The sequence below is a fragment of the Pseudophryne corroboree genome, chromosome 1 (assembly GCF_028390025.1).
Source record: "Pseudophryne corroboree isolate aPseCor3 chromosome 1, aPseCor3.hap2, whole genome shotgun sequence".
NCBI classification, from domain to species: domain Eukaryota; kingdom Metazoa; phylum Chordata; class Amphibia; order Anura; family Myobatrachidae; genus Pseudophryne; species Pseudophryne corroboree.
Genome location: NC_086444.1, coordinates 818704034 through 818719018, shown reverse-complemented (window position 1 = coordinate 818719018; position 14985 = coordinate 818704034). Strand labels below are relative to the sequence as shown.

The following is a 14985-nucleotide window of genomic DNA, read 5'->3' as shown; positions in this document are numbered from 1 at the left end:
GGAGTAGTAGTATTCAAAAATGGTCGGTTGCCTGGTCATCCGTTATAGATACCCTGGGGAGAGATGCAATACTCCTTACGTTGGGTCATATCAAGGACGCTGCAGCATGCTTTCGTGTGACTGCAAGGGATAGAGGACTCTTGGGTTCGCGGGCCGATTCCATGGCGGTCTCGGCAAGGAAGGCGTTGTGGATTCACCAATGGGATGCTGAGGCTGACTCTTCTCGATGAAGGTGAAGCCTGGTGACGGCCTAGTTAATTTGATCTCGGCAGATGCCGCTGGTAAGTCTACCTTCTGGGCCTATGTTCCCTCACAACGGATGATGATGCATAATTGTCGGATGCAGTCATGTCGGCCCAATAGATACGGGTTCCCCTTTTTTCTTTGCAGGTAGAGGAAGGAGAAAAGGGAAGAGGTCAGCAGCCTCTTCAAGGTCACAGGAGCAGAAATCATCCTCTGTTTCTGCCAGATCCACCGCATGACGCTGGGACTCTCTTGCGGGAGCCCACGTCTGAAACTTTTCAGTCGGTCCAGGAACGGACTTGGACCCGTGGGTTTTACGAATAGTGTCCCAAGGGTGCATACTGGAGTTTCCAGGCGTTTTCCCTCACCAATTCTTCATTATTACCGATTCTCCTCCGGACGGGTAGGTAGTATGCGAGGCAACACAAGAGTTGTGTCAGGATCAGGTCATGGTCCTGGTGTACCCTGTCACAATAGGGAGTAGGCTGTTATTCAAGCCTCTTCGTGCTCCCGAAGCCAAACGGCTAGGTCAGACCAATCCTAAAGCTGACATCCCTTAATTTCTATTTAAAGAAATCAAATCCAAGATGGAATCTCTCAGGGCAGTAAGATCCAATCTGAAAAAAGAATAAAGGAGGTCTAATTACATTTTCCTCCGCATTAGATTTACCTGAGGTTTGCTATTCAGGATTGTCATTACCAATTTCACCAGGGTGATGGCGGTAATGATGGTTCTCCTTCTCTAGTACAGAGTAACATTTATCCCGTACTGGGACGGTCTCCTGATAACGGCGAGATCAAGAAACCAGTTGGTGCAAAACGTTGCACTCTCCCTGACAGTTCTTCAACAGGGTTGGCTCCTGAACGTGCCAAAATCAGTGATGGCCCATCGACGCGGTTGTCGGTTTTGGGAATAATACTAGATACTACAGAGAGTTTTTTTCTTCCAATGGAAAAGACTCTGGAGATCCAGAGTCTGGTCATACAAATTCCGAGACCAGCTGGAATGTCAATCCATCAATACATTAGAAAAGATGGTTGCGGCCTACAAGGCCATTCAGTTGGCAGGTTCCTTGCCAAGGTGTTCTAGTGGGTCCGGTTCCCACCTACACATGCACTGGAAGATAATCCTGTTGTCAAGAGCCAGGATTTCGCTCCTGTGGTGGCTCCACACCTCGCACTTACTAGAGGGACGCAGGTACGGGATTCAGGACTGGGTCCTGGTAACCACGGATGCAAGTCTCCGAGGCTGGGGAGCTGTCACTCAAGAGAAAAGCTTCCAAGAAAAATGCTAAAGTCGGGAAGCCTGCCTTCACATGAATATGATGGAATTGAGAGCCATTTTCAATGGCCTTCAACAGGCGGTACATCTTTTTCAAGATCACCCCGTGCAGATCCAGTTGGATAAGGTAACAGCAAGGCGGAACAAAAAGCAGAGCGGAAATGGCAGAGGTGACGAAGATCCTCCTCTGGGCAGAAAAATATGTAAGGGCTCTGTCGGCAATTTTCATTTCGGTGGACAACTGGGAAGCATGCTTCCTCAGCAGACACGATCTACGTCCGGGAGAGTGGGACCTCCACCAAGAAGTTTTCGCAGAGGTGACAAGTATTTGGGGAGTTCCTCCAGTAGACAGGATGACTTCTCGTCTCAACGAGAAGCTTCAGAAAAATTGTTCCAGGTCAAGAGACCCTCAGCACTAGCAGTAGATGCTCTGGTGACCCAGTGTCTATTCCGGTCAGTGTATTCCTTCCACTTCCACTGATCCCAAAAGTTCTCGGGATAATAAGAACAACAACGGTTCAGGCAATTTTCACTGCCCTAGACTGGTCAAGGAGGGCTTGGTGCCCAGATCTTCAGGAGTTGATCATTAAAAGATCCTGGGCCTTTTCCTCTTCGCGAGGACCTATTACGGTACGTACCGTGCGTGTACCTAGACTTGCCGCGGCTACATTTGACGGCATGACTGTTGAGCGCCGTATCCTACCCCGAAAGGGTATTCCCAAGGAAGTCATCCCCACTCTTATTCAGGCCAGGAAAGGAGTAACGTCTAAACATCACCACCATTTTTGGAGAAAATATGTGTCTTGGTGTGAATCCAAGATCGTTTCAACGGAAGTGTTTCAGTTAGGGCGTTTTTCTCCGTTTCCTATGGGCTGGGGGAAATGCAGACTGCAGTTGGACTCCATTATGGTCCAGTTTTCAGCATTGGCAATTTTCTTTCTGAAACCATTAGCTTCCCTTCCGGAAGTTCAGTTTTGTGTGAAAAACGTGTTGCGTGTCAAACCTTCATTTGTGCCTCCAGGGGCACCTTGGGATTGTAATGTGGTGTTGCAGTTCCTTCAGTCACATTGGTTTACACCTTTCCGGAAAGGTGGAGTTGAAATTCCTCACTTGGAAAGTGGTCATCCTATTGGCCTTGGCATCTGCAAGGCAGGTGTCTGAGTTAGCGGCCTTGTCTCACAAGAGCCCTTATTTGATCTTCCAGGAAGATAGAGCTGAATTGAGGACACGTCAGCAATTTCTACCGAAGGTGGTTTCCTCTTTCCACATCAACCAACCTATTGTGGTGCCTGAGGCTTCTGACGCCTTCGCTGAGGCAAAATCTCTGGATGTAGTCAGAGCTTTGAAGATTTATATCACCAGAACGGCTCAGATTAGGAAAACAGCGGCTCTGTTTGTCCTGTATGCTCCCAACAAGGTTGGGTGTCCTGCTTCCAAGCAGATCATTGCATGCTGGATCTGGAACACCATTCAGCACGCTCATTCCACAACTGGATTGCCGTTACTGGTATCGGTGAAAGCCCATTCTACTAGAAAGGTGGGCTCATCCTGGGCGGCTGTTCAGGGGGTCTCGGCATTGCAACTTTGCAGAGCAGCTACTTGGTCACATTTGCAAAGTTCTACAAGTTTGACACCTTGGCCGATGAAGACCTTAAATTTGGTTAATCGGTGCTGCAGAGTCATCCGCACTCTCCCGCCCGTTCTAGAGCTTTGGTATAACCCCCATGGTTCTTGAAGTGACCCCAGCATCCTCTAGGACGTATGAGAAAATAGGATTTTAATACCTACCGGTAAATCCTTTTCTCTTAGTCCGTAGAGGATGCTGGGCACCCGTCCCAGTGCGTACTGTATCTGCAGTTATTGGTTGTGGTTTCACACAGGCTGTGTTACAGTTTGTTTTTGCCAGCATAGTGCTGAAAATTCCTCATGCCGTTGGCTTGTGTTCTATTGAATGCCACGTTCTGCGGCATGCTTGAGGTGTGAGCTGGTAAGATGCTCACCGTGGTTTAACAATAAATCCTTTTCCTCGAAATGTCCGTCTCCCTGGGCACAGTTTCTTTAAACTGGAGTCTGGAGGAGGGGCATAGAGGGAGGAGCCAGATCACACCCTTTGAAAGTCTTAAAGTGCCCATGTTTCCTGCGGATCCCGTCTATACCCCATGGTTCTTGAAGTGACCCCAGCATCCTCTATGGACTAAGAGAAAAGGATTTACCGGTAGGTATTAAAATCCTATTTTCTTTTCACAACACAACAATCACAACACAACAATAAACTTTTCCTTCAAGATCACTGCCTAGGTGTCACCCTGGACAATTTTCCATTGTCCGCTATAATCAATCCTAATTCTTATATTTACATGCATCTAAGAAACATCTCCGGAACAGGACATGGCAAAGTCCTTAGAACATGCAGTCCTAAACTTGTGTATTGCCTATTTTAATTATCTTCATACTGGTCTTCCTGTAACCAGACTTTCATCTCTACAAACTATTTTGAAGGGAAATGCTATACTAATTTCCACCAGCAAACATTTTTCTACTGCTCTATCAAACACTAACAAATCTACCAAATCAAATCTCATATAATTCTGCCAACATACAAAGTCAATATCAAATGTACACTAACTTTATGTTCTTCAGTTGTCTCAAAGTGACCCCCAACTCGATCCATTCCTCCTACGGCTTTCATGCTTACTCATTGCTTGCTCCATGTCTGATCACATGAATTTCCAGACTGCAAATACTGTGTGGAATTCCCTCCCTCATATAAAATTTCCCCACAATCTCCAAACCTTGAAGCATTCATTGAACCTGAAACTCTTCAAACAAGTTTATCAATTTACATAATCATCGATAACTTCTAGCATCAATCGGGATTGTCAGTATGGTCACACAGCTTTAGCAATATTGCCATAAAAGGTCTAATTAATGTCAATATAAGCATTATTAGACATTGATTATATGTACGTCAGGCACCGCACTGCATTATTGCACACTGTTGTGAACACAATGAATAGAATGCAATGATTGGTATTGCATAGGAATGTAGCATATTACAATGACGTTTTGACTTAAAGATAAAATGTATATTGTGTTGGTGACTTGTTATGTCCTGTTAAAATGAGTAAAATAAAGTAAGTGTATAGTACAGAGCTAGAGGTCCCTCTTACTATGTGGTTCCATCACTCCTAATTATAGTCCTATCTGCAATCATGCCAAAAAGTCTCTAACAAGGCCCTCTGATGTAAATAAATAAAATTGCGATCATGGATATCTTTCTTTTCTAATTTAAAGGTTGGTGACAGTGCAGTTTACAGTAACATTATTTAACGGCAGTGCTGGAGTACCCACAGTGAATCACTCCAAATATTATTATCCTGACACCTTGTACTGTTGGCCCTTGTAGTGGATTACCTTTGAACGACTTAAAGAACTGCAAGATTGTGAGACAACCTGTTTAGAATAAATATAATTTTTACCTCCTTCCTTTCATTATGATCTTTGATGTTTTCCGCCATAAACTGAATACTGTCGACAACATCTTTCATTTCACCAGGAGATTGTTCAGCTGCATTACAAAGTTCCCGCTGCTGTAGTCTGCGGCTTCTGGCACTTCTTTCCCTTGATTTCATACAGTGATAATATGTCTCCTCTTCAAACACTTCGACATCTCTGCACTCGGAGGTTGTCAGTTTTGTTGTCTTACTGCTAGTTCTCTTCTTGGTTCTTTTGGAACCAGGTCGATCTCTCTTCCCCACAGTCTTTCTCATCATGAGCAATTTAGGCAAATGTTTCAAGAAGACATCTTTTACCCACCCAGGCATTTTATGCGTTGTTCTAGTGCGGTAGTGGATATTGAGCACAAATACTGTGACCACTATAGACAAAGTTACAAATATCATAGTAAATAAGAGATATTCCCCAACAAGTGGAATTACAAGAGAAGTAGATGGAATTGTTTCAGTGATTACCAACAAAAACACAGTCAAGGAAAGCAATACTGATATGCAAAGAGTGACCTTTTCCCCACAATCTGATGGAAGGTAGAAGACCAGCACTGTTAAAAATGAAATGAAGAGGCAGGGCATTATAAGATTAACGGTGTAGAACATGGGCAGTCTTCTGATATAAAAAGAATAGGTTATATCTGTGTAGATCTCTTCACAACAATTGTACTTGATATCATGTTTGTACCCGGAAGCATCTATTATTTCCCATTCATTGTTCTCCCAAAAATCTTTCATGTCAACTTTTGACCCAATGATGGAGAGATCTATTTTTGCCTTATCATAAGACCAAGACCCGAACTTCATTGAACAGTTTTGATGGTCAAATGGAAAAAAAGTTATATCCATTGGGCATGAGCTTTTGAATATTGCTGGTGGAGCCCAGTTTATTAAGCCATTATATTTAAGTAAGGCCTTTGTCTTTCCTTCAACTTGAAAGTCTCCGACAGCACTGTAGAACGAGAACATTGAGGAAATGATGATGTTGTCTTATTGTAAAACACATGCATACAGCAATTAAAGTTCACTACATACTTATTATATAAAACAATATCAGGTTTCCAAATTTTGTCTGCTGGGACACGCATAAATTCAATGCCATCGAAGTCCACAGGATTCCACTGCAACTTGTAATCATTCCAAATCTACAAAGCAAAGCAATACAAACTATTAATTTATTTAAAATTGATAGGAATCATATTCCCCCCCCCCCCTATCCGTTGCTACTACCCAGTGCCGCAACCCTCCCCCCCACCTGGGTTTTATACTTGCAAGTCCAGGAGCCGGTGTCCGCTGCTCTCCAGGAGGCTGCTGGGCGCTGGGTCCTTCTACGCTGTGACCCCAAGGTGCTGTAAACTGTGCTGCAGCTTTGCAGCATCACTTCACTGCACCAGAGTCACAGCGCAGCAAATGGAGGACCTAGCGCCCAGCAGCGCTCACCGAAGCAGCGGACACCGGCTCCCTGGACTGGTAAGTATGGTTTTTTTTTTTAAACTTTTGTTTGTTTCTTTGTTTTTTACACTGTGATCAGCTTGTATGTCCACATACAGTAGCTGATCACTGGAGCCCAGTAAGGGCCGGATTAAGAATGGGGGGTGCCCAGGGCACTTAAAACAGGGGGGCCCCTGTGGAAGGTAATGAGGTGTATATTAGATTGTGCATACCTCCCAACATGACCAATTCCAGGAGGGTCAAAATAGTCTCTACCTGGACTTCCTACTTAACATATGATTGGTGTCACCTCTGTTGAACTATTTTATTTATAAGAAGGTATTTCAACACAGGTGATTGCAATCATAAATTAAGAGGGAAGTCCAGGTAGAGAGCATTTTATCCCTCCTGAAACAGGTCATGTTGGGTGGTATGGATTGTGTACATTAAATTTAAACCAATGGTGTATATTAGTTTTAAACTAATAGTTTAATAATGCCTGAGGCTGTTTATAGTGCCACCTAATTGAAAGACAACTATTTTATCAAATTTTCTTGTAGTGGAACAAGGACAAAAAAAAAAATACACATATAATAAAATCTATAATTTATCTTGTCACATGCAAGAATAGCAGCAGCCTTACACACTGGGACAGGACTAAGGAGGACCGTGTGTGTGTGTGTGTGTGTGTGTGTGTGTGTGTGTGTCTCTAAACCCTCCTTAGATAACATAGGACTCCAGGTGGAGGGGAAGAGAGGCTGAGATCCCTGTGCCACTTACAGCTCTGTCCACCCTCCTATCTGTCCTCTAGTCGGACTGCTCCATCGGTAGCTCATGAAACATGATACTCCTGTGTCTCTGCCAGCACTGCATACTGTACATACTGTCCTGCTAGCATTCTGGCTGCTGCCGCATAAAAGGGAGAGCTAGTGATGTCAGTGTGCTCTGGCTGGCCCCCCCCTGACAAAGGGGGGGCCTGGGGTACAGTATGCCCTGCATCACCCCCTTAATCTGGCTATGAGCCCAGTTCCCATACAGCTTTCTCTGCCATGGGGTAGAGAAAGCTGGGCAAAGGGTGCACATCGCAGTGCTGCCCTGTGATCTCGCCAGCCTGAGCTGGCAAAATTATCACAGATCTCACTACCGTATTTTTTTTTCATTTTTTTTTTTTAAATTCGGCCACATTGCATTTCCCATTATAAGTATGGGAAATAAGATATGGCTTACTAAAAAAAAAAATGACAATTACAGGGTTTGGAGCAATTTTTCATGAAAACTGCTCCAAATGCCATTTAATACATTCAGGTGAGTAAAAATAATGTTAATAAATAGGCAGCTTAGTCATATTAGTAATTAGTATATAAGAAAAGATAAACCTGAATCTTATTGTATCAATTATTGCATTTGAAATACAGATAACAAGATAAAGAGACACTACCACCAATTAATCATTTTACAAATTGGCGACATCAGAAGTATAATTTTTTTTTTTTTTTTTTTGCACACATGATGCTGTTTTATTGTAAGGTCATTTATCTGCACTTACAGCTCTCAGCACATGTATGGAAATGGGCGGTGCTGGTGTCAGTGGAACTGAAAGCACTCCTTATTTAGTTATTAATAGTTTATTTAGCACAGCAGATTCCGTTGCGCTTTACAACTGGACGCAATTAGAAGACAGAACTGGGTAAAAACAAACAGTCATAGAGCTAGAAAGGCCCTGCTCGCAAGCTTATAATCTTCTCATGTCTCTAGAACTGTGCCTACATGCAAAAGCAACACATTCTAGAATAGTTATCCGGTGGCTACAGTGACTCTTCCTCTGCACAAAATGATTTTTAATGTCTGCAGCTCCTAAAACAATAATGAGGGTTTAATAAAGGCATTATGGGCCTAATTCAGACCTGATCGCTCCTCTGCGAATTTGCAGAGGTCTGTGATTGGATTGTCGCCGCCCAGACAGAGTGAATAATCGCCCCCTGCAAGTCTGCGTACTCCGTGCAAAAACTTTTTTTACACGCCGGTCAGCTGCAAATCCGTTCGCAACTCACTCACCATCAAATGATTTTTCCAGTCTTTGCAGTCTGTGCGTAGCCCAGGACTTACTCCTACAGTGCGATACAAACAGGCTGATCGGGCCAGAGCTCACGTCACACACCCTCCCTGAAAACGCTTGGGAACGCCTGCGTTTCCCCTGACACTCCCAGAAAACGGCCAGTTACCACCCACCCAAACACCCGCTTCCTGTCAATCAGCCTGCGTTCGCCTAGCGATAAAAAAAGCAGGATTTATTCGCAGTTTGGCCTCACACCTGTGCATTACGGTCCGTACACATGCGCAGTCGTTCAATAATCGGCCTCTGTGTGATTTCTCACAACAGCGATCAGGCCAATATACACACAAAAAGCATAAGTTCACTTTTCCTAAATTCCCTTTATAGAATAGACATAGGGGCCTATTTATCACCATCTGCATTCAAGGATGCTGATGTGGTGTGATAAAATCACCCGAATTCACACTGCGATAATTGATTACATTGCACGGATGTATCAATTATCACATGCAATTATCAATTATCACATGCAAGCCCTGCCCCTGCGATGCCTGTCCACAGCATCATCAGGGTATTTTTCGGGAAAAATACCATGATGTCCTGCTGCGTATGCCACTACCACTGCTGCCGGGTTGACCCCCCCATGGTATATATACTCACCAGTCCAGGGAGCCAGTGATCGCTGCTTCTGCAGGGCTGCCGGATCCCGTTTTGCAGCGTCACTTTAATGCACCGGGGGTCACAGCGCAAGACATGGAAGACCCGGCGCCCGACAGCCCGCACCGGAGCACCGATCACCGACTCCCTGGACTGGTAAGTGTGGTTTTTGTTTTTTGTTTTTTATTTGTTTTTACAAGTGAATAGGTTGTGTTTCTATCGAACACACATAGCTGATCACACTGGCCGGTCCCCGCACAGCTTTCTCTTCCAGGGGGCAGAGAAATCTGTGCAGAAATAGGGATCTCGCAGTGCTGCCCTGTGATTTCACCAGCCTGAGCTGGCGTAATTATCACTGCGGTCATTTTTTACAATTTTTTTTTAGGAAATTCGGCCACATTGCATTTCACATTATAAGTATGGGGGATACGATGTGGGTTACTAAAAAAAAAATGACAATTAAAGGGTTTGGAGCAGTTTTTCACGAAAACTGCTCCAAAAGCCCTTTAATACATTGGAGTGAAACTAAAATAATGGGCCTAATTCATAGTTGATCGCAACGGAAAATGTGTTAGCAGTTGGCCAAAACCATGTGCACTGCAGTGGGGGGCAGATATAACATGTGCAGAGAGAGTTAGATTTGGGCGGGGTGTGTTCAAACTGAAATCTAAATTGCAGTGTAAAAATAAAGCAGCCAGTATTTACCCTGCACATAAACGAAATAACCCACCCAAATCTAACTCTCTCTGCAAATGTTATATCTACCCCCCCCCCCTGCAGTGCACATGGTTTTGCCCAACTGCTAACAAATTTGCTGCTGCGATTAACTCTGAATTACCCCCAATGTTAATAAATGTGCCCCATAGTCTGATACTTACATGGCGAAGCCACAAGTTTGTCTCCAAGATTTGATTGACTTCATCCTTTAAAATAAAGAAATGTACAAAATGATTATGTATGTTTATTTGTATCTATATATCTAGATAGTCTATATGCTGTTTTATTTTAAACTAGATCTTAAAAATTTTATATTTATTATTTAGGCATGGCCAACAAAAAGTTGAGTGAACTTCTGCTTTAAAAGGTACATGTCCATTTCATATATTCTTAACATTTATACATTATGGATGTAGTTGTAGGTAGCTTCTGCTTATTGACATTCTAACTGTGAATCAGTGATACCGATCTCAGTCTCGTGCATCCCTGATTAGGGTACAAATATGCAGGCAGCTTGACTTGTGCTGCATTACCACACTTGTCAAAGTAGTGATCCATAGATAAGTTTGATAAATGCAATTTAAAAAATGGTGAACAGTCCATGGGCACAACTTTTTACATTTTTGGTCCATTAGGGCTTCTGTAAACATATTGCATGGCATTGTGTTTACCACTATTTTGACAAGTGCTTTTGTAAAATATACTCAGGATTATGTACCATTAGAGGATGTTACTAAATAATCAAGATGTAAAGGTAATCTGCAATAGGTGCAAATGTTAGGGCTAAGGTCTGGATAGGGCTCTATTGAGTTTCTATAAAACAAAATAAAATAAAAAAAATACAAATGAATACATTAGAGATTGGAATTTCTACCTCATAAAGCATTCCCAACTCTTACACCAGTATAATTTATCCTGACAGACACAAACATATATCCAGTGGTGCCTGGTGGGGTACTCTTTACCCTGGCTTGGGCCGGTTGGAGGGACCCATCGGCGTTCCCGTTGCCCCCCCTTCTTGCAGACAGTAGGCACGTCAGCAGGGTTGAACTGGCTCACAGGGGTAGAGGGGAAACCACCGGTGGGCCCTACTGCCTAAGGGCCCACCCCCTCCTCTAGGAAACAGGTTCTAGACGGTGCTGTTACTAATCTAGTACATTATCTTGCATGCACTACAGTATTTACTGTATATATTTATCTAGGGGACCAACACTTACAAAAGGGTTAGGTAAATCAATGTGGTGGCTGGGCACACCCCCTCTAGAGACTGGCCACACCCCTATACATGGGCCCCTACCACTGCATTCCCCCGGTGGGCCCTACATGCCCCAGTCCGACACTGCACGTCAGGCACGCAGAGAGAGGTCTGACTGCTGCTAGCGCAGCCTCTGTCCCCAGCCCAGCACACGGAACATGCTGCATGTGTTGGGCTGGGGAGAGAGGCAGCTGCAGCAAGCAGCAGTCAGTCCTCTCTCTCCCGAGATCGCACCATTCCTGCAGTCCTCTACCCACCAGATCCTTCATCAGTGTACCCCTTTGTGGTCGCACATAGCTTTTCATTTTTCAGATTTTTTGAGGAGGTGTATGGCCAGTGGCCACACATCACTGCATTGGCCATGCCCCCTCCCATTCCCGATGCCTGGCAGAGTTGTCGGCACCCCTGCATATATCTCTTGAAAAGAAGCAACAACATGCACTGTATCAACTTGAAAATAAATCTAACAATACTCTAAAAGTGGCTCATAATTATTATAACAGATATTCAATATGACAATCAAAATGTAAAAAAACAACAAAAACAACACATAAACGGCTAAAGCACCTCCAGTGGGTGCAGCGACAAATAACCTCTATTTCTCCAAAGTACAGGTACATGTAAAACTGCTGTTGCCAGTTTAGGATCAAGGGGTATATTCAATTAGGGTCGGATCCATTCCGACATGCATTTGTCAGAATGAATCCGGCAACCCCTATTCAAATCTCATCTCAATTCGACTTTTAAAAAGTCAAATTGAGATGAGGGACCCAGAGGAGGAGAGGGGGGGGGGGGGAGCCGCGGGGAGACCAGCGGGGACAGCCGCGGGCAGACTGAGGAGATCAGCGCTGCAGGAGGATGTCACACAGCCGACCGACCTCACGGCAGTGTCCTCCCGGCTCCAGCAAGCGTGATCTCACTTGCTGGAGCTGGGTGGACGCTGCCATCGGATTCATTCTGACAGCGCTGTGCTGTAGCATTGCTCTCCCCTGTATGCCCGCGGCTGTCCCCCCCCTCCCTGCGGCCCCCCCCCCCCTCCTCCTCTGGGTCCCACATCTCCACATCTCAGTCCGACATTTTTTTATGTCGGACTGAGCTGGTCGGACTGAGATGGTCGGATGGTCGGACTGAAATGGTCGGAATCCTGTCGAATTTGGCCCCGTTCCACGACTTGTCGAATAAAAACTGCTGGGACTGAATAGGTCGAATCACGATTTACACCTTAAAAAGTCGAAAACTGCTGTCTTTTCGACAGACGGCAGTTTTCGACCCTAATTGAATATACCTCCAAGTCAGTGTAAACAAAGTAATGTTAAGCCATTATCATACCTCCCAACTGTCCCGATTTTCGCGGGACAGTCCCGTTTTTTGGGGACTGTCCCGCTTCCCACCCGCGGGCCGCAGTGTCCCGCGGTGGGGGGGCAGTTGGGAGGCTCTGTCTCTCGCTGCCCTGCTTAGCAGAGCAGCGGTGAATAGACTCTGTGCGCATGCGCACACCGTCTATTCATTGGAGACAGAGGGAGAGGGGGCATGCCAGCAGCTCACAGAGCGCTGGGCATGCCCCTTCGGTGATGAAAACGGGGGCTTCGCCGCGCGTGTGTCCCTCTTTACAGAAGGGAAAAGTTGGGAGGTATGCATTATTACTCTTTAAGGGTGGGTCGGTCTACAAGCAAGATAAAACACTTCAGATATGCTAAGATGCTTGTACAATATGAATGTGTGTGTCATGTCACACAAGTGGGCAGGACTTCTTAAAAATGACAACAGCTGCTTATTGCCTCATGAAACAAGTACAATTTATTTTTAAACTGTCATGATCATTTCAGTTTGTTATAGGAACAGTTTGTAATCTGTTGATAATAAGATCAGTTATTAAATAACATAGTATAGGGATTATAGATCCATAGTAAATGAATATACATTATTTGAGAGTAAAATAGGACTTACCACATTAACAAGCTGAGTTATTGCAGCCTCAAACTGTACCATAACAGGATCAGATACATTTTCCACTGGCCGAATGTACTGATTGTAATGAGCAAAGAGCTTGCTGAACAGTCTCTCTTCAGTCTCACACTGAGAGGAACCTGAGAACAGTATAATGAGTGTTTCTGAGTGAAAACATATAAATCAGCACAGCTTTTTGTTCTTAACTTAACCACTTAACTGACAATTTTTTTCCCCCAAAAACCGCTCCGAAATTGTCAGGGTTTTTTTAATGAGCGAATTAGGTGAAGAACATGAATTTAAGTGATTTTAGTTAAAAAAAAAAAAAAATTAAAAAAATAATACTATTTTTTCCAAACATCAAAACATTGACCTGGAACATCGAGACAATTGGAACTAGAGATGTGCACCGGAAATTTTTCGGGTTTTGTGTTTTGGTTTTGGATTCGGTTCCGCGGCCGTGTTTTGGATTCGGACGCTTTTTGGCAAAACCTCCCTGAAATTTTTTCGTCGGATTCGGGTGTGTTTTGGATTCAGTTGTTTTTTTTCTAAAACCCCTCAAAAACAGCTTAAATCATAGAATTTGGGGGTAATTTTGATCCTATAGTATTATTAACCTCAATAACCATAATTTCCACTCATTTCCAGTCTATTCTGAACACCTCACAATATTATTTTTAGGTCGCTGGATGACTAAGCTAAGCGACCCAAGTGGGCGGCACAAACACCTGGCCCATCTAGGAATGGCACTGCAGTGTTAGACAGGATGGCACTTAAAAAAATAGTCCCCAAACAGCACATGATGCAAAGAAAAGAGAAAAAGAGGTGCACTGTGGTCGCTGGATGGCTAAGCTAAGCGACACAAGTGGGCGGCACAAACACCTGGCCCATCTAGGAGTGGCACTGCAGTGTCAGACAGGATGGTACTTAAAAAAATTGGCCCCAAACATCACATGATGCAAAGATAAATAAATAAATAAAAGAGGTGCAAGATGGATGCCCTCCCACCCACCCTTATGTTGTATAAACAGGACATGCACACTTTAACAAACCCATAATTTCAGCGACAGGGTCTGCCACACGACTGTGGCTGAAATGGTTGGTTTGGGCCCCCACCAAAAAAAGAAGCAATCAATCTCTCCTTGCTCAAACTGGCTCTACAGAGGCAAGATGTCGACCTCATCATCATCCTCCGATTCCTCACCCCTTTCACTGTGTACATCCCCCTCCTCACAGAGTATTAATTCGTCCCCACTTGAATCCACCATCTCTGGTCCCTGTGTACGTTCTGGAGGCAATTGCTGGTGAATGTCTCCACGGAGGAATTGATTATAATTCATTTTGATGAACATCATCTTCTCCACATTTTGTGGAAGTAACCTCGAACACCGATCGCTGACAAGGTGACCGGCTGCACTAAACACTCTATCGGAGTACACACTGGAGGGGGGGGGGGGGGGGTAACTTAGGTAAAATAAAGCCAGTTTGTGCAAGGGCCTCCAAATTGCCTCTTTTTCCTGACAGTATACGTACGTACTGTCTGAGGTGCCTACTTGGATGCTGTCACTCATATAATCCGCCACCATTCTTTCAATGGTGACAGAATCATATGCAGTGACAGTAGACAACATGTCCGTAATCGTTGCCAGGTCCTTCAGTCCGGACCAGATGTCAGTTTTCACTCCTGACTGCCCTGCATCACCGCCAGCGGGTGGTTTTGGAAATCTGATCCTTTTCCTGGCAGCTCCAGTGGCGGGAGAAAATGAAGGAGGAGCTGTTGGCGGGTCACATTCCGCTTGACTTGACAAGTGTCTCACCAGCAGGTCTTTGAACATGTGCAGACTTGTGTCTGCCGGAAAGAGAGATACAATGTAGGCTTTAAACCTAGGATCGA

The 14985-nt window shown here is 44.5% G+C and overlaps 1 protein-coding gene across 3 annotated transcripts in view; it reads right to left on the bottom strand.

Moving 5' to 3' along the window:
* Positions 1-14985, bottom strand: part of CHRNA6 (cholinergic receptor nicotinic alpha 6 subunit) — a 71153-nt gene that overhangs the window by 5460 nt on the left and 50708 nt on the right. For all 3 annotated transcript variants that reach the window (XM_063919494.1, XM_063919498.1, XM_063919497.1), the window contains exons 2-5: positions 13092-13231; positions 10051-10095; positions 6067-6176; positions 5005-5983 (exon numbers count right to left, since the gene is read on the bottom strand). In XM_063919494.1, coding sequence (XP_063775564.1) covers positions 5005-5983; positions 6067-6176; positions 10051-10095; positions 13092-13231 — 1274 coding nt within the window. The remainder of the gene's footprint in view (positions 1-5004; positions 5984-6066; positions 6177-10050; positions 10096-13091; positions 13232-14985) is intronic.